At 38.7% G+C, this 23529-nt stretch overlaps 1 protein-coding gene across 2 annotated transcripts; it reads right to left on the bottom strand.

The window, feature by feature from the left end:
• Window positions 1-846: 846 nt before the first annotated feature.
• ankrd28b (ankyrin repeat domain 28b) lies at window positions 847-20020 on the bottom strand. Of its 2 annotated transcripts, none has more exons than XM_042489780.2 (28): window positions 19786-20020; window positions 14764-14847; window positions 14173-14251; window positions 13149-13219; window positions 12841-13041; window positions 11591-11678; window positions 10793-10935; window positions 10380-10592; window positions 9877-9955; window positions 9644-9758; window positions 9352-9434; window positions 8220-8283; window positions 8033-8101; window positions 7794-7934; window positions 7501-7612; window positions 7362-7388; window positions 6541-6615; window positions 6243-6444; window positions 5959-6046; window positions 5755-5872; window positions 5234-5453; window positions 4833-4920; window positions 4658-4741; window positions 3609-3754; window positions 3446-3528; window positions 3197-3279; window positions 2937-3028; window positions 847-2451 (listed from the first exon to the last, which is right to left on the bottom strand). In XM_042489780.2, the coding sequence occupies exons 1-28, from the start codon at window positions 19810-19812 to the stop codon at window positions 2168-2170; spliced, it is 3159 nt and encodes a 1052-aa protein (XP_042345714.2). In that variant the 5' UTR covers window positions 19813-20020; the 3' UTR covers window positions 847-2167. The 2 variants fall into 2 exon arrangements, with proteins under 2 accessions (XP_042345714.2, XP_087940284.1); XM_088084158.1 differs by lacking the exon at window positions 19786-20020 and adding an exon at window positions 15025-15621.
• Between the last annotated feature and the right edge of the window lie 3509 nt (window positions 20021-23529).

The following is a 23529-nucleotide window of genomic DNA, read 5'->3' as shown; positions in this document are numbered from 1 at the left end:
CAAAATGTCAAAATCTAAAATAATCTGACACTTAAAAAGATTTTAACAATATGTGTTGAATTGCCTTTGTTTTCATTGTGGAGCTCTGACTTGAACTGCTACCACAGACTTCTCTCAGCTGATTATATCGAATTTAAATGTCATGTATTAGTATTTGAAATATTACATAACTGATCATAGCAAGCTAGAGATACATTGTGCATATGATTCTTTATTGGGAGAGGGTTTAAGGCCTAGATCATTATATTGTTTACATTATTAATGTTTTGGAATAAGAATAAGTCGAATGCACTAAAACATCTCAATGGATCTTGCTGTCTCTTTGGTTGTCACTCTGCAAACTGTACTACTTACTTAATAGTAATAATAATAACTCAACTTCTACAGGAGTGCCCTGGCCAAGGCTACACAGACATAACATAAACATAAAATTTCAAAAACACAGATGACACACTTGTAATCTGAAGGATAAAGTAAAACTGATAAATTTGAGCAGTATTTGAAAAAAGTATATATATATATATATATATATATATATATATATATATATATATATATATATATATATATATATATATATATATATGGGCGTTCGGGTGCTATATTTTACTTTACTGAATGATCAGACAAGTTAAAGCACGGATGTTCTTACAGAATTAACAAAGACTGCTGTATCCAGGGTGTCCCTGTAAACCATGACAGATAGCATGAACACTACGATCAGCCTGCAACTGAAGCAGCTAAATGGAACTCAGTCATCATTCATTTTATTTACACCTGTGATTTTCCTACCTCTTAAACATGCCATGTATTTATTAGAATGAAAAGACAATACTCATACTCATGTTCATTATTAAATAACTCATTTCTTTATTACTCATAAAATATACAGCAATCTCAGTACTGAAAGAATTCATTGGAGCGTTGAATTCACAGTCATAATTTCTATGTACATGCTAGTTTCATCCCTCTTCAAGAAAAAGCAAGGAAAAGAAAAAAACATCTTTTCCGTTCTAAAGAAGCTAGCAAATGTATTGTACATATTTCCAGTTAAAAGGATTTTTTAACAGACAGAAAAGGGAAGTTTTGAATTATGGTAGGATCAAGTGGTTTCTTTTTTTCTGAAGTTAAAGCAAGCAAAACCTGTCAACAAACATTGACTAATAGAAGAGCAAAAAATATTCAAACAGAAGAAAATCAAACGCTGTCCTATCATTGGTTTACAGTGTTTCTTGTCACAAAGCTGAGCCTCAGATACCTCAGTACAGGATCAGTGCTTCTTAGAAGTGTCTCATTACTTACCTAGTGCGCATCACTGTACTTTTACAGCTGCCTCAACAAACTCATCTTTATTAGTAACTAATGAAGGCACAAAATGAACACATAAATAGGAACCGAAATTACACAAATAATTTATTCTTGAAAGACTAAACCGCAATGGACAGGTCAATATACAAAGGTAAGGTTGATCAACTTAAAACTAACCTGGTGCACATATCAAATGTTTTTAAATGACTTAGGTCAGTAAATCAGATTATTTTTTTTTACCCCCAGAGGATAAAGAGTTTAAGACATGAACATGGGTATATTAAAATTTTGATCTCAAAAAATAAATGATTTCCTGCCTGTACGATTTACAGTTGATGACAAGTGCATTCTGACGGATGTGGTGTGCGGATATCAACCTTCTGTAACTCATCAAGACGTTTCAAAAATTAAAACTGGCTCCACCCCCCAATTAACCAATAAACCCACAAATTCCCAGTTGCATTTACACAGTTAAAACTGGCTTAAAATGCATACATGTCTTTTGGTCCCTGTCGGTTTAGCTCTCTGTGAAGTGCTACCATCCCTCTTTAGCAAATTATTGCCATACAAAAATCGCTGTCTGCCCAACGAGTACAGTTTTTAGCACTCAAGAAGTCAGTGTTGGTTAAGCAGCGGTTACTGAGGTCCAGTATCAGCTGAAGGACACCTGGTGCTGGATGAGGTCGGGATGAGTGTGGGCCAGCCTGCTGCACCTCCTCCCTCTCTTGCTCTCTGGTGGGGAGGGAACTCTTAAGGCTCCTGTGGGGGCTTTTCTTTCTTCTTCTGCCCTCCCAAGCTGGCGGTGGGTGATTTTTAAGACACAGTGTGTGTTTATGCATTTATCGCTCGCTCCCATCCCTCAGTACGTCTCTGAGTCCGAGTCATTGAGCTCCTCGTCTTTGTAGAGGCCGTCATGATGGCTGATGTTGTTGAAGCTGCAGTAGGAGCTGTGTTCATCGCGCAGTGCCGGCAGGCTGTCGAAGGTGACACTCTTGGAGGGGCTGGTGGTGTAGTGGTTAATGGCACTGAAAGGGAGGGTGGGTGCCGGGGTGCAGGGGGACACAGGCATCATGGTGGCCAGGATGAGGGCTAGGCAGTCTGCCACATCTTTGTTGGGGGCACAAGCCAAGGCAGGTGTGTAACCTGAAACAAAAACAGTGGACCAGTGTTACATACTTTATAAACGTAATACACAGTTTCAGTTTCTGGCATTGGTGGTTCATCTGTTCAAGAAAGTCAAGTGTGTAGGATTTACTGGCATCTAGCAGTAAGCAAGGCAAGTTTCTTTTGCTTGGTTATCACCTGATCAAATTCTGATCCTGTTTTTACATCGTTGTGAATTGTCTTGTTATCTGTTTCCTAAATTAAGTTTACTCACAACATTTGGCACATGTTTCAAAAGGTTAACACATTGCTAAAATGCCTCACGTAGAGAATGAATTGAAACTGGAAAATAAAAGCAGCCAAATAGCCATTTGTAAAGATATTTTTGCTGTAGGTAAGCAAGCATGTCTGACTGTGTTGTTTCCATAAGGATGTATATTTAGGTGGCTCCCCCTGATATATTGTAAAAGCCCAAAATATATGAAAGGTGATGGTGTAAAAGAAAAATAAGAAAGTGAATTTACCGTTTTCATCGACTGCAAGTACACTGGCTCCCTTTGCAAGCAGCTCTTGCACCACCACAGTTAAGCCATTTCTTGCAGCCACGTGTAGAGGCCTTTAAAGAAAGATACATCATGAATGCGCTGACAGGGAAGTTGATATTTTACAGTTTGCATCTCTACATTAATAATTCAAATCTTCACAGTAATCCACCCACACCACCTCTCAATTTCATCAGTTGTGGCAACAGACGAGACACAAATGTAATACAAGTGATACATACGTCTGTAAGGCGGCATTAGTGGCATTTATGAGGTTTCTGTCTGTAATCTTCTCCAATATCAACAAGGCACTGGTTTCATGTCCCTGCAGAAAACAGGTATGGTGCGATGAACATCACAAACAACCACACAGAATAGCTTCTTATGGCAGTGCATACTGTTTATAGCACTTTCAACACATGCTTGCAAGAACATGCTATATATTGCTGCTGTAGAATGTCAGAACAGTGCCACCATATGGCAATACAAACCTTACTGCAGGCGAGATGAAGTGCAGTGTTCTTCACAGCATCCTGCAGAGTGAGATCTGCTTTTGCACTGCTCACTAGGAGTTCTAACAGGAAAAAAATTGATGTTAATTCAATACAGCACTGATTATTACATCCCACAGAGATATTAGTGGAGCATTCATACCAACAGCGTTGGTCTGGCCATTTTCAGCAGCCATCATCAGCGGGGTCTTCCCTGCGGCGTCGACACTGTTGACTTGAGCGTTGTGGCTCAGCAGCAGCTGGAGACACTCTACATGGTCAGTGAAGGCTGCTGCATGTAGTGGAGTCCTGCAAAATTAATAACAGTACAAGGCTCATTTCTATCATATAGTCATAATGAGGTTTTGATTACAATTACAAATGGGACTGTAGCAACTAATCAATTGAATTTATTAAAATCCACTACAAAAAAGGTTGAGTTTCATTATAGATTAGTTGGGTCTATGTTATTATGTACGGCACACACTATGGTAATGTCTCCACCATGTCCAGCAAGTGAGCGCATCACATCACGAAACATCAGTGCTCTCTTTCCAAACCAAATCTATTAAATATGCACTCCTATTAGGTCATAGGAGTAAACAAACATGAGCCCATCAGCTGTGTACTCACACCACTGTGTGTATGCATACTTTGTGGCACTTTCAAAGTGAGTGACAGGAGTTAGGACATACCAATCGAGAGCTGATTTTGTTGCTGACGCTCACACAACATTACTTTATAATTGTGCACTTGAGGCTAGAGAGACGCTGGAGTATAATATGTCATTATGCAGCTTTTACAATACTTCATGCCAATGGTCAGAGACAATCTAAAGTGAATTCTTTATTTCTTCACAACAAAAACCTGAGCAACATCTGATGAAATAACTAGTTATAAAACTTTTATTATCAGCGCATGGCTGCATCCCTCATGTCCATTTATTTAACTTCATTTTTTATTGTAGTGGCCTTGTCTGCACTTATTCTTGATCTCTTTTTTTTTTTAAATTTGCAAAACTTGGCATGTTTAAATTTGTACAAAAAGAGAAGGGATAAGTTTTGTTTTTGTATAAAATGCTGGAAATAATATTTAGCTTTTTTTTTTTTTTTATCTGATAAATAATCAGTTATTCAACCAGATAATCAATAGCTCCAGCTTTAGTTACCGTAACCTTGAGGCTTGGCACTTGTGACTATGATGTGCATGTACCTGTTTTTACTGTCTTTGGCATTGACAATAGCAGGGCCCAGAGTGTCTATCAGCATCTCAGCAGCACCTTCGTTGTCATGGATTCTAAAGAAACGAAAAGTGCACATTATTTCATCCGTCAGAGGTCCTGTCCTCAGGCTCATTGATCAAAACAATAGATGACTCAAGATCTTACACAGCGCAGTGCAGGGGGCTGAAAGAATTGCCTTCGGCCTTATGAAAAACCTCTTGTTCCAGCAAAACCTCCACACATGTATCGTGACCTGCAGGAGAGAGAAAATTACACAGATCAGCCTTCATCTGCCAATCACAGCTCTATTTTTCCATATCAACGTGCGTCAAAATTCAGCCTGCAGGTGCATAAGGAAAAGTCATGAAAGAACTGAATCAAGAACAAGCATGAAAAATGAATTCAGCCGTGCCTACTTTACATCTACACTTGCTTAAGTTCTGCATTTTATTTTCTTGGCAGTTTTGTCTGTATTTAAGAGCATACATCACTAGACATCAGATGTACATTCACATTACTATATTGATTGCTTTTTTAAGGAGGTCCTCAAAGCCTAATCTCTGTACCATTGTAGCAGGCCCAGTGCAGTGGGGTGTAGCCTTGGTTGTCTGTTAAGACAGGGAGTGTGTCCACTGATTGGGCAGCATGCAGAAGGCCTCCCAGTACCCCAATGTGTCCACATGCTGCTGACAGGTGGACTGGTGTGCGCCCTTTACAGTCTCGCACCAGGAAGTTGGCGCTGTGCTGAAGCAAGGCCTCCACACATTCCTCGTGACCGGTCACCGCCTGCGTCCAGAAAACAGTAAATGTTGGTGTTAATACTGTTAACTGATCATATCACGAATCACTATGCGTGTCGGATGATTTTATGAGAGCTGACCAATGCCTAGCAACATCTCAAACATGCAAATAATCATTGTAAAAAATGTGACTGGTAAAGGGGGAAAAAATGAAGTTTGGAAGATAAAAGCTCATGACTAAAAACACAAAAGCAGGCAATCAAAATCAGGATGTATGAAAAAAACAAACTGTCCTCCACAGTACATATACAGTTTGTGTCTATGTAAGAATGGTAAGATCTCCTTACTCCTCTATGTAGGGCTGTCCTGCCCCACTTATCTTTGGCTTCTACATTGGCTCCCTTATTTAGCAGAGAATACACACAGTCAGTGTGTCCACTCAGGACCGACAGCATCAGAGGTGTTCTAAGAAACAACAGACAATGATGTCAGCAATTACTTTAGTATGTGATTTTTTTTTAGGGGGGGGGGCATAAACACACTTTACTTACTGTCCATTCCCATCTTGAATGTCTACTGCACTTTGAAGATCAGCATTTCCAATCAGCAAACGCAAACACTCTGAATGACCATTAGTAGCTGCAGGAAAACAATAAACACTCTATTAGTATAAAATAATAATAATAGCAATTGAAACCAGGAAAATTTAAAAACAAATCTGCACCACAAAAAACAAAAACAGCTAATAAAAGTACAGTGAATAAAATATCAAATACAATATCTCATGATGTATACAGGTTTGAAAATTCAACTGTAGGCAACTCCAGGTCCATACCTGCAGCATGGATGGGGGTTTGCTTTAAGGTGAAGTCTTTGACCAGGATGGAGGCTCCCTGGTTGATAAGGACGTCCACACACTCGACATGGCCCTTAAAGGCAGCCAGGTCTAGGGGTGTGCTTCCTTGGCTGTTTCTCACATCCAGATCCAGCAGAGACTGCACCAAAACCTCCATAGCATGGTGGTGACCATGGTATGCCTGAATAATTGATTAACCATGTTAACATTAATAAGCAGAAGCTGAGAATAATGCCACAATAAGGACAGCAGGATAAGGATAATGTTCATTACTCACAGCAAGGTGCAGGGGGCTGACGGGGGCTCTGACATCGGAGTCATTCAGGATGTCTGTCCCTGAGGTTTCCATTAGCTGAACAAACCAGGTCAACAAGTTAGAACCTACTTCAGATATTATTACTTTAGGGATGCACCAATTTATTGGCCCATGTTCGCCTTGTCGATCAGCAAATAAGAAGACATTTAGTGATGGCAGTAACCGATGTATTTCTGATGCATTACATCAATTTTGGGCAGGCTAAGAAGTAGGGCTCAAGACTGACTTTGTCCCATCGTCCTAGGGACAACAGAAAACATACAATAGAGAATCTTCCATGGAAAGTGCTTAGGATGAAAGGATGTAGTAAACTCACTACTGATGCAGCAGAGGACACACCCTATTGTTTCCCTGATATTGCTACATTGTTACCAACAAATCTGTGTTTACACTTGCAGGAGGAGAGCTAGTTACGTGAGCTGTGAGCAGCTGGTGGCCGGAGCTAACAGCTCAGAGGTTGCATTGGCTTACTTTATGATGCGCTCAGGCTCTAATAAGCAAAAATGATTGTTAGGTGAAGATAAATTATAATGTTCTCTTGATGTGTTGAAATTTAATCTTGTAAAATTTAGCTTTGGTGAGAAAGTTGAATAAAGGCAGTTGTTTGAAGGAGAAATTTGTTGATGTTATCACACCATAAAATTGATAATAGAGACGGAATTATGATATATAGTACAAAGGCTTTTGAAGGAGTAAAAACAAAAGAAGAAACAAAAGATTATTTTTCATGTGAAAGAAGCTGTAAATTAGGAAGAAGGAAAAGAAGAACAAATCGAACTCACCACATCTAGAGGTGTTTCACTTGCAATCTGACAAGAGGGTGAGAAAAACAGCAATGCATTAAACTGTTACAATATAGAAATGCAGAGCTACAGAGATGTTAATTGTTATGTATTGTGGAATCTGCAGTGAAGTTCTCACCAGCTCCAGACAGAGGCGATGTCCATATGCCGAGGCGTAGTGCACAGCATTGTAGCCCTGATTGTCCCGGATCCCTGGATTTGCATCATTTCGCAGTAAATATTCCAGGCACCTGCAGACACAACAAAGAGGCTGTAGTCATGGAAACAACATCATCTTTCAAGTTTTTAACCATTACTCAGCATAACCAATAACTCAACTGAGCTTTTATCCATGAATCCCTTCAAAAATAACCCGCCTCCCACACAGCCACCCGCTCCGTTATCAAACTGAATTTTCAAAGTATTACTGACTTTCCATCTGTGTCAGAGGCAGCGGCGTAGTGGAGAGGAGTGCAGCCCCGCTCGTCTAGGTCATTGACGCTGGCCCCAGAGCCCACCAGAGCAAACAGGCATTGGTAGTTACAGTTGGCAGCTGCATAGTGCAGAGGGGTCCTGGAAAAGCAAACATAGCTCAGTTCTCTCTTCAAAGTTAACAAAGAACTAGGAGAGCACAAGCTACTGATCCAAAACCATTATTAAATGCCACAAACCTGCCAAAGCTGTCCTTTCTATTAAAGTCTGCCCCCGTGTTGAGGAGAAGATTGAGACATTCCAGGTTTCTGAGGGGTTATAATATAATATATGATAAATATGATGATAGTAATTTTGCTATAGGTCATGAACATGTTATCCCTCACAGTTAATACTGAACATCTTATTCTACTGTCTGATGCTCACCCTCCAGCAGCTGCAGCATGTAAACAGGTCCTTCCAAAGTCATCAGGAGTATCAATATCAAATCCTGAATCAGAGGAAAGGATTATGAACGAGATCCTGCATACTGTATATTAAGACTGGGCGTTTGGACGAATAATATCAGCTATCAGTAATTAGCTTAGTACATTGCCAGTTGTTATTTTGTGGCAATTTTTGTCATTTTGATTAGCTGTTTTTTTGTTTCATTTGGACGAATAATATCACCTATCAGTAATTAGCTTAGTACATTGCCAGTTGTTATTTTGTGGCAATTTTTGTCATTTTGATCAGCTGTTTTTAATTGGTCTGCCTCTGAAGAATGGAGGAGTGAGAGTCGCTCTTCAGCAGGCATCTGCTCAAAGAGGCAGCAGGGAAAGACAGCATGTAAAGTCAGCATATTTTCACATCTTAGCTCCTGAATAAAGGGTTTATTTGGACTAAACCAGAGTTACTGAACCAGTGGAAAGACTTTTAAGTGTGGATGTAGTGCATTTTGAGATGTTGAAAACACTCTAAGCAGCAGTAAAGTGCTGCCCACAGCGAGCTGCCATGCAATGGCTATGAAAAGCTGTTGTGGACACTATAAGCTGCTACCGTTTTATTCGGCAGCAAAGTGCAGCCTAACTAAAAGTTGGGGATAGTTTTAATGTTTTGGCAGAGAATTGCAGCCCGAAAATACCTGCAGCCAATCAGCAGTCTTTTGACTCTGTGACATGTTGACCAGTGTCAAAGACTTCTTTTCTGTCCAAAACACATGAGCATGCCTCTCGCCCGCAGAAATATATGATAATTCCTGCCGAGCCACACATCTCTGCGGCAGTTAAGCTAGTCTCAGTTCAGAGAAAGAGACACACCTAAAGTCAGAAGGTGTACAAATGTATGCACACACACAGGCGAGAATATATTGATAATTACCAGTTGTTGGGCTGAAAGAGGCTGGTTGAAAAAATTTAACATATCATAGCCCTTTTATATAAGATGTTGATGTTTTACAGTACAGACATTGTCAAGAATTTTGACCTATTGAAATGCACTGAACCATTCAAATACCAGACTTACATCACTTTGAAGTGTGACTATTCATGTTGGTAACATTGAATAAAGAGTTGCTCACCTGAAGACAGGAGCTTTCGACAGCAGTCAGAGAATCCGCTAAGAGCAGCCAAATGCAGTGGGAACATACCATGAACCCCTCGTCTGAAAAATACACAATCATGTTATTTAGTATCACCAAAACATTAATGGTTCAAAAGAGTAGAAATTTACTTTTAATACAATAGAAACATCTTTATCAGTTATCAGAAAACAGACATTACATTACGCTTTGGAAACGTTTTAACCTGCAGCTCTTCTACGATGTATAAAGTTGTAACAGTTGCTGAAAAAGGGCGACCAGGCTCACTTACTTTGCTGTGTCTGCTCTGTTGGTAATGAGGGTGTTGATGAGCAGCTCGTGTCCATATCGAGCTGCGATGTGCAGTGGTGTATTTCCGTTCTTATCTTCACAGTCAATCTCAGCACCTTAAAAAAAGGGAAATAAACTAAGTACTTGGCAGGTGTTACGCTGAGAGGCAGTTTTGGTTTTACAGTCCAGTGTGAGAAATAAAGTCAGTAAGGCTAAATTTTCAGAGGAGCTCACCATTCTCAATGATTGCTTGAGACCTAGAGAACCTCCCGTGGATGGCTGTCATGTGGAGGGGAGTCTTACCATCTTTACTCTGTGGAGTGAAATAAAAACATGGTGGTATATCTTTACTATAGCTTTCAGCTAGAAAGTACATTCCCCAAAATAACATGAAATAAAAAATTATGACAAGATATAAAATGCATTGCTGACATCTGTCTACTGTAGGAAAAAAGCTGAACGAAAAAGTTTGAGTGGAATTACATAAACAACACAAAAAACCACTTGGAGTAACACACAAGTGTGACTGTTTAAACTCTGACTCTTAACCACAAATATTCAGTCTTTGTTATTTACTGTTAATAGTAACACTGGTTTAATTATTTCTCAATGACAGAGCGGCATCTGGAAAAGGAGTGCAAATTATTAAGTAAATGCTTTCCCAAATCATGATGAACAATCTTCTCCAACTAATCAGTGCTGAAATAGTGAGAGGCAACATTTTTGTTTTCACTCACCTTGATGTTGACATCAGCCCCATTGCACACTAGGAGCTCCAGACAGAGCGCTCCGTGGCGTGACGCGGCGGTAAAATGTAGAGGTGCGAAGCCCTTCTCATTCACCTGATTGACGTTAGCTCCGCACTCTATAAGCTCGTTCACCACCACGTCCTGCCCGTTGTAGCAGGCCACGTGGAGGGGTGTGTTGCCATACGCATTGGGCTCATTGATCTAGACAGCAAGATAAACAGGAAGCATTAATGACACCACTGTTTCTCATTAAGACAAACTGGTATTGTACTGTCACTCTTTTTAACACACAATATAAAAATATGTCGAGGCATTATCCAAAACATGTTATTACATTTCTGTCCTGATAATATCAGAAGATCTAGCAGTATGGTGACAATAAGCTTGTGGGTGGAACTTACATCCACCCCCAAATCCAGAAGGTATTTGACAACGCTGATCATGCCACTGGAGGCTGCTGCATGTAGGGGGGTGTAAGATTTCTTATCTTTGCAGGCCACCTCGGCTCCATGAGATGCCAGCAGCTTCACCACTTCTATGTGTCCTGAAGACAAAAAAATTATATTTAATTACATAAATGTGCCATGAAAACATGGTCAACTATTTTATATGATCACATTAGAACATGAGTATTTACAAATAAAAACCTTTTAATAATTTTGACACCTTTAATTGGCCTTTGTGTGATTTAACTGGACATGGTTCTTAACATGGAGGTGGTTGACCTGGCAGCTAGCAGCTAATAGTGCTAAACAACAGCAACAGTGCTGACAGAGATAACCTTGGGGTACCGGAAAGCGGGCACTACACTTGCACAACAATATAGTCCCAATATCAGTGGTAAGCGCTGTATAAACGAAATGCAAAGCAGCATTGATGAGCTAGCCAGTTGGATTTATACATTTACTAAAATGCATGCCCAGCTGGACCAGGTTACCACAAGAAACAACAAAGACGCTTGGATTACAACACACAAAGCAGTAGCATGACTTAATTCTCTGCTCAGAATACCATTACATCACTTTATCTTTGCATAGCAAATAGTTGTTTGTTGCAGTATTGAGACTCTGAATGACGCAAACAGCTCATTTAAAAATAAATTTAAAAAGTATTTTCAAAAAGGTCCTGGAGACTTTCATTGGCCACAAGAGGAGAGGAACTCAGAAAATTAATAATGTGAAGCAAAAATTTTTTTTTACCCATATAGGCTGCCCAGTGGATTGCACGGCGGTCCCTCTTGTCAAAGGCATTGATGTTTGCTCCCCTGGAGAGCAGGATCCTTACCATCTTACAGCAGCAACAGAGAAAAAAGAGCAGTCAAGAAAACCGTCAGGGGAAGTTACAACCTGAACACTGCCGATTCTGCTGACTTTCAGTCAGTGAGGCAACTTAAAAAAACACTGTGTACACATGGTGTTTAATGCCTTAATGCCAGGGCTAACCAACTGATCCTCTGGTCTACACCAAGTTTGTGCATACAGTTTACTTTGATTTAATCTTGTTAATTAGATGAGCTTCCACAAGGATATAAATTATTATTTTATTTTCTGAATGAATGGGTATTGAAAGACATTTGAAATACCTGCTGTAATTTGCTCATATTTTTTACTATGTGCAGCACTAAAAAAAATCCAAACTTGTCAAAGGTTTAAAAAAATACTAAAAGGAAGACACACAACTGACTACATGTTTCTCTGTCTAGTGCAATTTGTGTATGTAACATCTATATAATAATTAGGTCTGTAACTATTATATTATTGACTCCTCCATTAATCAGTTGACTGGTCTACAAAACTTTAGAAAATTTTGAGACAATCCTGTTACAATACCCTACAGCCTATAGTGGTGTCATCAACTGCCCAACCAACATTTTAAAACTTTTTCCCAAACTATTTTCATCAACAATATTAAAATGTAAGTCACATTTAAGTCACATTCTTTGCATTTTTGCTGGAAAAAATGCTTAAACAATTAAGTGGTTGTCAGAATAGTCACAGATTAATTTTCTGTCAATCAAAAAAAATCTATTAATTGACTAATCATTGCAGCTTTAACACTACATGATTTGCTGTACGACAAATATGGCTATAGTTATGGCTGGCAGAGCTCCTGACACTGCGTAGTCAACAGAGCTTTAAAGGGATGCTCCACTTTACACTTCTTAAACAGGCAATAATGTAGCCATTGTTCAGTTGTTCTGTATTGCAATGCCCATTGTGTTAACTCATTTATGAGGCAAGCAGAAACACTTCCTCTTGGTAAAAGGGGGAAGACTGAGAGCTTATACTAACAGCCAGGCAAACACACTCTTTAAGTTGGAACACATTTTGTTTCTCATAACAAGTGATAATCAAATGTGCTGCCATTTTTATCTATTAAGGAACAACTCAATCAATACTGAAGGCATTAAAGCACTTTGAGCACAGCTCACAGCTGAATCAAATGTTACCTCCAGATGACCGCTGAAGGCTGCATGGTGCAGCGCAGTCCGGCCTGCTCTATCTGACACATTCACATTGCTGAGCAGGGGGACGAGGGCTTCAGCGCAGCGGACTGCCTTATTTGCTGCAGCGATGTGAAGCGGTGTCTGCCAGTTCTTGTCTCGGGCGTTAACGTCTGCCGAGTGTTTCAGCAACACCTGGACAGCCTCCTGCAAGAAGTCATCACATACAGGTTTAAGTTCTGCGCTGTTAAGATTTGTATAACATTGTGCGAGTCCAGTGAGTGTTATACAGAATCAGAGGGACCTTCACATACCTCGCTGCAGGAGGCCACAGCCCGGTGCAGAGGAGTGAGCCACTTGTTATCTTTGGCATTTACTCTGGCACCTAAAAGTCAAAGGACACCAGCTGTTAAGACTGTTTAAGGTCATACAGTTAGATCACATCTGATGCAACATTTCAACAAAATGACTGAAGCCTTAATGACAGTTAGGAATCCAGTTTTATAATATTTCCTGCTGCATAATCAGAAGAAAAGCGCTGACTGCAAAGGGTGCATGTAGAAGTATTTCTCAATATTGAATGCAGATGCACCATCTGGCCACACTGGCATTTGAAATATGTATTTATGCTCTCAGACTGTTTAACATCACTGATCACTTATCACTCCCTCCAATACCGAGAAAAGAAAAAGCAGTACGTCAGGAACTCCATGTATGGCAGGGAGAAGAAAGGTGATGATATTTTTTCCTAAAGTGATTGTCAAAAGTTTAAACATTGAGAAGAAACATATTTCCAAAATTGTTATAATGAATTTGGCCATATTTTTAATGTTAGTTAAAGTATTCTATGAGGGACTTTCCTGAAAAAACAATGTATAAATTTATACAGAAGTAATCCCTTTCAATCATCATTTATGACCCAATAGAAATGTGTTTCGGCAGAGACTCTGCCTTATGCCTGAATATGCCAATTTCTCTATGCCTGAATTGACTTATTTTCTCGGGACGTTGATGAATGTGTACCCCAATGGTGCTCTGCCGAGGTCGGGGCTTTCTAAAAAGGTAGCAACAAGGTGCTAGACTGTAAGAGGCAGGTGTCCTGGAGAGACAGCGCCAAAAAAAACCCTCAAGGAAAAGCACCAAATGAGGGTAAGTCTGTAGTTGGCCTTTACTTCCACTGGTGTTTTTACGAGCAACAATCCTGCATAGTATTCCTTTGATGTAGACTTCTAAAAGCTCAACTCAACAGGCATGACTTCTGTCATGCCTGTTGAGTTCATAAAGTTTTGTTTTACTTAAAAAAGGTTCAGCACATAACTTCTCATTTGAAGAACCTACCTGAAAGAATCAGCAGCTCTATGATTTCTGCATCTCCGAGATAAGCAGCAGCATGCAATGGAGTTCGCTTCTCATTGTCCTGTAAGAAGACAGCAGAAAGACATTACTTGGACTAGATAGGAACAAATCAGTTTGCATTTACATCTAAACCCTGTACTCCTTCACTGTTTTCTACAGGTTAATATGACCCTGATCTGTTGTGACATTAAAACCACACTTTTCGATTTATAACATTACAACGCTAGAAAGGAATAATAACCATTACAGTCACCATTCATAGTGAAAAAGTAGGTTAAACACAAGCAAATACAAACCAGCTTTATTTTGAAATAAACCCCCCCCCACCAAGGCAGTAATGTTGAGGAATGCAATAAAAAAAGCAGAGCCAGATCATGCCGTGGGAACTGTAAAAACAAAGTATGTGCTTTTTGTACTCAAAATACTATCATCTGAAAGAGTTACATGGGGCCTTTCAAGGACAATTATACTTCAGAGGTTTTAAATTCTGCGTCACTGGGAATTTTTTAAAATATATCAATAATATGAGGAAACAGATGCAGAGATTAGAGATTGAGAGTCGGTTGGGATTACCTGTGCATTCACATCCTCCTTTTTGAATATAAGTGAGCGTACTTCATCTGGGTCCACATTGAAAATAGCTTTCAGCAAAGCAGGCTGTAAAAGAAAGAGACTGTGTCAAAATCGACTAAAATGCAACACTAACTGAGACATTCATTATTTAAGTAAAAAAACGGAATGCAAGATCAACAAGCTCTCAGTGAAAATAGTGTTTGACAGACTAGAAACACTGACAGTATATGTCAAATTTGAGAAAACAATAACCATTCAGACCTTGAAAACTTTAGACCTCGGAGAGACTTCAAGATCGTCATCGTCAAGCACCACAATACACACGCGGCTCATTTGCTCAGTTTACACAATCATGTTTAAGCTGCTAAAATGTCCCTATATGTTGTTGTCTTTTTAAAATGCACAAACTGAAACATAGCAAAAGATATAAAAAGACATTTGGGCACGTAGGTACAGGAATTCAAATGTACAAAAGGATGACTCCAACAATCAGAGGATGATGGAGGCAGACTGTCAGGATTGACACTGACAAAATACTGAGTAGCCACTTTCTAATTCTGTTCTCTGCTGACAGTCTGTTGGCAAGCAAAACCACATCTATCCCATTATACAAAGACAAATATCACAATCCCTGAGCAAATTCAAGTCCATAACCATGCTTGAAATGTCTGATATGCTGTCCATCTTCACTTTTTGTCCAGACATGTGACTGCATCGTCAACTGAGACCGAGACGGAAAAAAGAAAACATCCACAGCAGATGTGTTTTATCGCATCCAACATGACAACAGGTAGCAAAGATGATAAACGTCAAACAAAGTTTCCAAGGTAAAGCTGAAAGCAAAAATGTTGGAGTTCTTGACTCTTATGGATCATGCCATTCCTGCCCTAGTTTCTTATATAGTAGCTACATTAGCCCCACCCTTCTGAGGGGTGTATCCAAAGGGAAATGTACTACTGTGGATTTTTTACATCTTCAGCTGTGCTATAAGCAACATGCTATATATACAACATGATATTTTTCCTTATTTCTATTTTGTGCAAATATTCATATTGGTGCCTTAAAAAACACTTTTGAGACATGTAACTGAAACCATATTTAAGATTTATTGCAATATTTACCCATGTGCGGGTAGCTAAAGATAATCATTGTGACACTGTTGCAGCATTTTTGTCAACACTTCCTGTAAGACAAGGCTCTCTTATAAAACTTGTCTGAAAAATGTCTCTAAATAGTGAGTCCGAACTTAGAACCCAAAGCTCCAACACAGCCGACATAAAACCTGTCAGAGCGTTTTCAACATATGGTCCGTGTGTTTGCCAATATTTTCACAAATGTCTGCATTATGACAACATTAAGCAATAGTCAGCTTCAATAGACTGCAGCTGCAATCGTAAAAGTTTATACTTTTAAGCAACAGCTAATATAAATTGCTCTCTTGTTAGTAAAGCATAATGTTGCCACACCATGAATAAGAGGTTTAACCCCCCCCCCAAAAGGCAATTTAGCAATATCGCTTCCTTGTTTTTGTTGAATGGCCTGGTCCAGAAGGCACCAAGCTACAGTTCATTTAATCAAGTGTCTGCTTGTGATTTTTAAGGTTACTAACCAGTGTTACAACTCTATGATTTGCAAATTGATTTGGAAACAATGCTGGGATCAATGCCCCTATCAACAGGCCCAAACTGTATAATTAAGTGTGCTAATAGACCTCCATGTGTCATGGTAGCCTGCTCAACACTGCTGCACACAACAATATCTGATCCACCATAACACCAGCAGTCTTTGATCAGGCAGTTTTCCACTGCCTGTGGGAGGAGGCTGGCATGGATGGGGAGAACATGGAGGGCAGGGGATCCCCTCCAGAGGCTGCAAAACTGGTTACCCATGAAAGACTGAGATAAAACATTCCTGGCATCCACTCAAACTTAACTCTTCCCTGACTTTAGGCATGTTTTAAAAACAAATGAATGTGGGTGTACTGCAGCAATAGCCACAGTTAAAAATGTTTTTTTCTACAATTACTGGCTGTGAAATTTGGTGATAATAGATATGTGTGGGGTAAGCTATTATCAAACACTTCCCTTTACAAGTGAGCAGTTACAGTTTCTAAATGAGCAATGTGCACCCATGTATCCAAAACAAAGCATAAGATAACGAAGCAGGAGGGTCATATCACACAGGGTTCCTACAGACTAAGACATGTAGAATTCAGACTTTTTGAGAATTTTTAATGCCACTTGGAATTACATTGAAGAAAATTTTACAATAACCATATTAAGTAAAAAAAAAAAAAAACAAACAAACAAAAAAAACCATGAACCCACATCAATTACTTAGGGCTAAGAACAATTTTGTCCTAATGTTTATTGTAACATAAAACGAAACTTTTTTCTCAAGTAAAAAAATTTCTCATTTAATTGGATTTGGTTAATGTGTTGTTGGTTCCTCTATACTTATCCGCGTGATGGCAATGCGAGAGGCATCCCATTAATTGTTTTAAAGTTGTTTATCACCAATTACTTCAAGATTTTACAAGGCAAGATCAGATTTTTTAAAAAAAGAAAATCCTATTAAAAAATGTTGAAGACTTTTGACAGACTGATTTTAGTCATTTTAATACCAATTAAGGTCTTATTTTTCGATTAATAAAGTCAATGCCTTTTAAGACTTTTAAAGAATACACGCTGGTTACAAAAGGTGCCAAGAGTCAGTAGGTTTTATCACTTGCTGTAATGATTGGCTGGAATGAAAACCTTTATTATATTGTATTGCCTTTGTCTGCCCCAAATACATCTTTGGTGGGAAATAGTAAATAAGCCTAATGTTCAAAAGAAATCAACACTGATCAAATCTTTTCTTTGAACAGTCAATTTCTCTGAATAATTTCCATGTGCTGAATATTTTTCTGCATACAGAATGATGTAGCATGCAGTCAGAGACCAGGCTACCCAGCTAGCTAATTAGCTAATGTGCAGCCATGTAGACTGCATGTACAAAAGACCTCCAGTTTATTTGAGACATATACTTTACAAACTTTATCCAGCAGAACTACCTGTGTCTTGATCCAACTGGTCAGTCTAAACAGCCTCCCAATATGTCTCATTGACTCACAACCGCATTGTTATCCAGTGTTCACTCTGAGCTTTATGAAAGTCGAGCATGAAATCAAGCACCTTCACCTTTAGCAGCTGTACATAATTTGTGCTATGTGCAATAAACTTAACTTTTCTGCTGCATGATGTCTCACAAGTCAAACCTTGTAAGCACTATTACTGTTTAATGAATATAAATCTACTGTGCACTTTAGTATGGATAATTCAAAGTATACGTAACAGCATGGGTAAGATTATTCCCTTTGAAGTATATTGAAACCAACAGGACAAGATAGTTATGCCCTCATAAATGTAAGCCACATGATGCATTTCAACAGACGAATTCATGCTCAGTAAGTATTTAGCAGAAGCAAGACAAAAACAACCATTGCCATCTAAGAACCAAGTAGCTTACAGTCCCTTAAAAAAAACACAAACATACAACAATCCTCTCATTCACTTACTATAATGCCCATGAATATCTGCAGGGTACAACAGTGCTTAGAGTTACTTGGGATAAATTCAGAGTAACAAACAGGCACTTGTGCTTCTCACACTGTTCCATTTGGAAGATTTCTGTTTATCCGCACAGTGAAAAGGAAGGACAAATCTGCATTTTGTTGTTTTCAGTGCTCCAGTCCTGCACGACTGGTGTAGGAGATTTTCTATGCTTCTCTGGCTGCACGACTGTGCACCTCCTCTCCTCATACAAGCCAGCCTAGTTAATACCATCACCATGGAGACAGCTCTTTGGCAACTCCACTGGCTCACATGAGCCCAGGTACACGATCATTCAAGCACACACACACACAGTGATAGACACATGCACGTACATATGCTACAAGAATAGCAGGCTTGTCCAAAACACAGCCCTTTAATGATAACGGGAAGCTATTCTCGTTTGCACAAGTAGGTGGCAAGTATTTAATCTAGTTAGAGGATGCATGCCCAATACTGTCACATTGCTGGTCCCTTCATACATTTATTATAACCATTACAAAGCAGCTTAGCTGCCTGATGCAGGTATACATTTTATATAGACAAAATAAATACATTTAGGTATCAAGTTACTTCCTATATAGGTTACACAAACGGTTCGATTATTTGCAGCATTTACAAGGGGTTTAACACTCAAGACTCATGTTCAAAGGCTTAACTTATATATAACACTGTTATAAACCCTCTTTAGTAATTAAAATTAAGAAAAAATCACTAAACAAAGCCTCTCACAGATCCCCACTGCACAGAGGAGGTATTCAAACCAGATTAAACATTTAGTCAGGGTGCATAAAAGCTCCATTATTATTTATGTGTTTACATGTTATCCATTCTCATAGCTTTAAAACCTCACAAGCTGAGGTGGCTAACAAATGTCACAAACGTCCAGTTGTCACAGTAACGTAGCTAACAATCAACAGATCGCTTTGGTTGTTATGCTTTTCATCTCACACATAGTACAGAGATTTGATTGCTATTATTAAATCACAGGATCACTGGGAAGCAACAACTGAAGCTTAGTGTTGTATTGTTTGGTCAGAACATGCTAACTGGTCACTTCACAGTAGCTAGTAGCATTTCACGCAGGCTCTGGCTAATTGCTGAGATAAACACAGTATCATTTGCTGGGTGCAACTCAACAATCGCTTGAACATGTGTCTCGGTGTAAATGTGATGCCTTTTAAAATCGCCCAAAACACTCCAAATGTGGTTTATCCGGGAGATATACACTTAGCTTTCACACCTTAAGTGACAATTCATCATTTAGCCTCACGTGAAACGTTTGGGGAAATGCTTCCGTTTCGGAGATTAGCTGGAGAAACTCGTATTACAATCCACTGGCGAATGTTGAAATCGGGGCAGCTAGCTAACGTTAGCTAGACGACAGTAGCTTTAACTTAGCTCAGCTTTTGACACAATGATCGCTTACCTGGTCTCGAATTTTGAGAACCACCATATTTCTGGGATTTTAATTGTTCTCATGCAGATTCATAAAGGGGTATTTGTCTCCTTCCGAATAGCGGTGTTTGATCTCGGTAGCTCTCCCGCTGTTCTACTGGAGGCCTAGCGTGACGCTAGCTTAGCTCTCTTGCTAGCTTCCTAACCTGATGGCATGAAAGCAGAGGAGTAGCGGAAACTCCATAGCATTGCCGCCACCATACTTCGCCTCCCAAGAAGATGCGATTCAATTGGTCAAACCGGCTGTAAGTTCTAGTAAGAGACTTCGTGGTTGGTTGTTGCTAACAGCGCCGTGTGACAGACGCACTGTGTTGAATATTGCATTTGCAGTCTACGCTCGTGTCACAATACATACTCATGTTTTGTAACAAACGATTTAAACTAAGCTTTCCATGCAATTTAGGTAATACACATGACGATACAACTATACTGCCATCCTTTGAATAAATATATCGAGTTATTTGGCTCCGTTTGCTCGGCTGTTCACTAACAGCTGCTTATTATTCTATTTACACACAGTGACTCATCTGGAAGTTGCACAAAAAGCGAGAACCATTCAACCCTTGGCTGCAAAGCAACTCTAGTTAAGCTACTGGGAATAAAATTATATATTAACAGCTGTATAAAAAACAAAATTATTAATAAAACTTAATTTTATACAAGAAAATGTACAGAACAAGACAGTCACCCAAAATAATCCCAACATTAACAGTGTCTGACATGTTTGCCTCCAGGTTTCCAGAGGAGTTATCTGGACAGAGGACAGGAGAGGAAACGTACCCAAGCTAAGACAAACACCATGCTGTATGATTCATTAGCTCCATTAAAGCCTGGAAATCTGTTTCCAAATTGTGTGCAACCATTCGCTAAAGAGGTAATATGCATACACACACACACACACACACACACACACACACACACACACACACACACACACACACACACACAAATTAGCAGCTGTTCTAAATGCTCAAACGCTTATAAACACACTTTGTCCTTTTCCCTATCATATTAAATATGAGAGCTGATGGGTAAGGTCTTTTTTTTTCTTAAAGCAGATTGCATAGTTTGGATACAAAATACTTGCTGAACAAGCAGTTTACAGGAAAGCAATGGACATGCACAAATCAGACTGTATGCCCCTACTACACTTTTAATTATACTTCTATATGCTATTGCACTATTGAACATATCTTATGGGTTTATTAGAGATAAGATATAAGAGAATTAGAGCATATAATGCCATTTATTGTAACAAAAAGCGAGTTCTGAAAAACCCACAGGTTTATGGGTTTTAAATCCACTTTGTTTTCAGGTCCTTTAAGCTAACACCAAAATATGGTGAAATGCGGCCCTCTAGTGACTTACCCTTTAACTACAAGCAGGCTGGGAAAGCTGATGTGCATCAAATTGAACCAAGGCCTTAATGACAAATATAAATAGACTCTTGTGAGTTTAAAGCCCAAGGCTGTACTTATTACTGGTAATTTAGGGATATTTAATTGACTCAGTGTGAATTTGAGTGCACTGTAGACTTTTGTGACTTGTGCAATGATCATAATAATTGATAAGCATATTTAAATTGTGTCATTAACAAAAAATAATACAAAAATCGTGCATTTTAAAATTACAATTTGCAAAATGACAACACAAAACATATGGAAAACATAAACAAAATATTTCTGAACAATCCATGAGTTATTTTATAGCAATGCATTATTTAGTTTTCAAGATATTATGCGACTTTTTTGTAATTCAGATTGTATAAAAATGTATGTAGAACCTTTTAAAACACAGTTACGATTTGCATTACGTTAAAAAAAGAACACAAACAACAAAGAAACAAAGAGAATGGAATGGACCAAAAGCCAAAAACTACACACATAATAAAACACAGAGAGCAAAAAACCCTAAATGGAGAAATCAATGAAAAGCAATTCTAAAAAAAAAAAGTTTTATTTATTTATTTATTTTTAATTGATTAAAAGACTTAATTTGCAACCGATCACTTCAGCTAGGTCATTCCAAAGGCTTTCAAAAAAATGTAATGAAAAAAGCCCATGCCTAAATGCTTCTCAGAATAACGGTGTCTGTTATCACTCATGGAATTGTACAACCGCAACAGCTGATGATGTGGTACAATAATTTCCTCTGTATAGTGAAAATACCACAGATTGGACTGGCAGGGACTACATTATGGACAAGTGCCAAAAGGCTTAGACACAAAACTGGCTGTATCTGTCACAGACAGAGTCTGTCCAACTTCACAGTGCAGCATTTCAGGACTAACAGTGCTAGTGTCATATATTATATGTGGAGGAAATGCATATAAGCTACTGTAATGTAACGTGGCACGTTATTTGATTTTTGCAGTACAGATACTCTGCAGTTCAGTACAGAAATAAAACAACAACGAAATGCAAATGCAGCATTAACCTGTTGAAATCTGAGGGGATTGGCTTGATCTCTTTAAAAAATGAAAAAATAAAAAATGTGGGAAGAGGGCAATGAGAAACTTAACAAGAAGTGGCCAAAAAATAGCAATAAATTAGCCATATGTTACAAGAAAATTACATGACAATAAGAAAAAAACAAAAACAAAAACCAAACCAAAACAAAACAAAACAAAACAAAACTAAACTAAACTAAACAAAAAAAAATCATGAAATGAGAAAATTAACTAATGAAGAAAGTGTAAAACAAAAAACATTTTTTTCTGTAACATAATTTAAAATATATAATATCAAGACTTATGGATATAGATTATAGATATAGCTTTCAAAAATCAAACCAATTTTCTCAGGTTTCAAAGATTCAATTGCTGGTAAAAGTTGTCTGTATACGCACAAGAAAACTGATGTCAATCCAGGTGTTAAAGGGTTAATATGTAACTGCTACATTATTGAAACACTAAGAGCAGTAAAGCTTGAGTAGATTCTCTTTCTGCTGAAACCACTTAAATGATAAATGACAATACATCTTTATGCCTCTTCCAGAAACATACTTGAAATAAGCAACATTTGCAACTTATTCAATATGTGTCTCAAGCTGTTGGGCAGGGCACAGTGATGATACTCTCCACCAAGAGGCATCTGTGCCATTCTGAAATAAATAAAAAGCAGTATGGCAAAGTAGTACAGCTTTGTAAGGGAGGGAGGTTGTGGGGCTCTTGTGAAAGAATGTGGGTTATGCTCACCAGGCAACTTTCCAGGGTAGTCTCACATTTCAAGGCACTGGATACAAAGAGAAGGGAGAGGGAAAAGGTTTCGGCAACTATGTTGATGATTTTGGGTGTAGGTTGGTCGCCTTCGCTGGGGGTAATCCTTCTGGATCTGTCCCTAAGCCCCCCTGAAAGTCACAGTAACCAAAGCAGGAATACTTTCTCACTGGGGAGGCTGAGGGGGAGAGGGGTTCCCACAAACTAAATTGGGAAGAGGAGAAATGAGACACAAAAGAAGTAAATGCATGCATAAATGGAGAAAACAGATGCATACTCAAATACCTCCCCAATCTCCACCCCTCTCAAAAAGTGCACTCTGACCCTGTGTTTCCACCCTTCTTGTTTACTGGACCCTTTGTGTGGTTGGGAGGGAAAGAGAGAGGGAGGGAGTTAAAACAAAATGAATATGACTCTACTTTCTACTAGAGCTTTTTAAAACTTTAATTTTTGTTTTTTACTCAAATATTTTATATAATTAAAACATTTTGAGTCATT

This window comes from Plectropomus leopardus, chromosome 11 (assembly GCF_026936395.1).
Source record: "Plectropomus leopardus strain MGB_pleo_1.0 chromosome 11, ASM2693639v1, whole genome shotgun sequence".
In the NCBI taxonomy this organism is placed as follows: domain Eukaryota; kingdom Metazoa; phylum Chordata; class Actinopteri; order Perciformes; family Serranidae; genus Plectropomus; species Plectropomus leopardus.
The sequence above is the reverse complement of the archived record's forward strand: the minus strand, read 5'-3'. Positions and strand labels throughout refer to the sequence as shown.

Excerpts from the sequence above, each read along its gene's own strand:
- ankrd28b (XM_088084158.1), bottom strand. The coding sequence starts at position 15,096 with ATGAGCCGCGTGTGTATTGTGGTGCTTGACGATGACGATCTTGAAGTC. Across the intron at positions 6,616-7,361 it reads GTGAAACACCTCTAGATGTG|CTAATGGAAACCTCAGGGAC; the intron begins GTGAGTTCGATT and ends TGGTTTGTTCAG. Across the intron at positions 4,921-5,233 it reads GCACTGGGCCTGCTACAATG|GTCACGATACATGTGTGGAG; the intron begins GTACAGAGATTA and ends TCTCTCCTGCAG.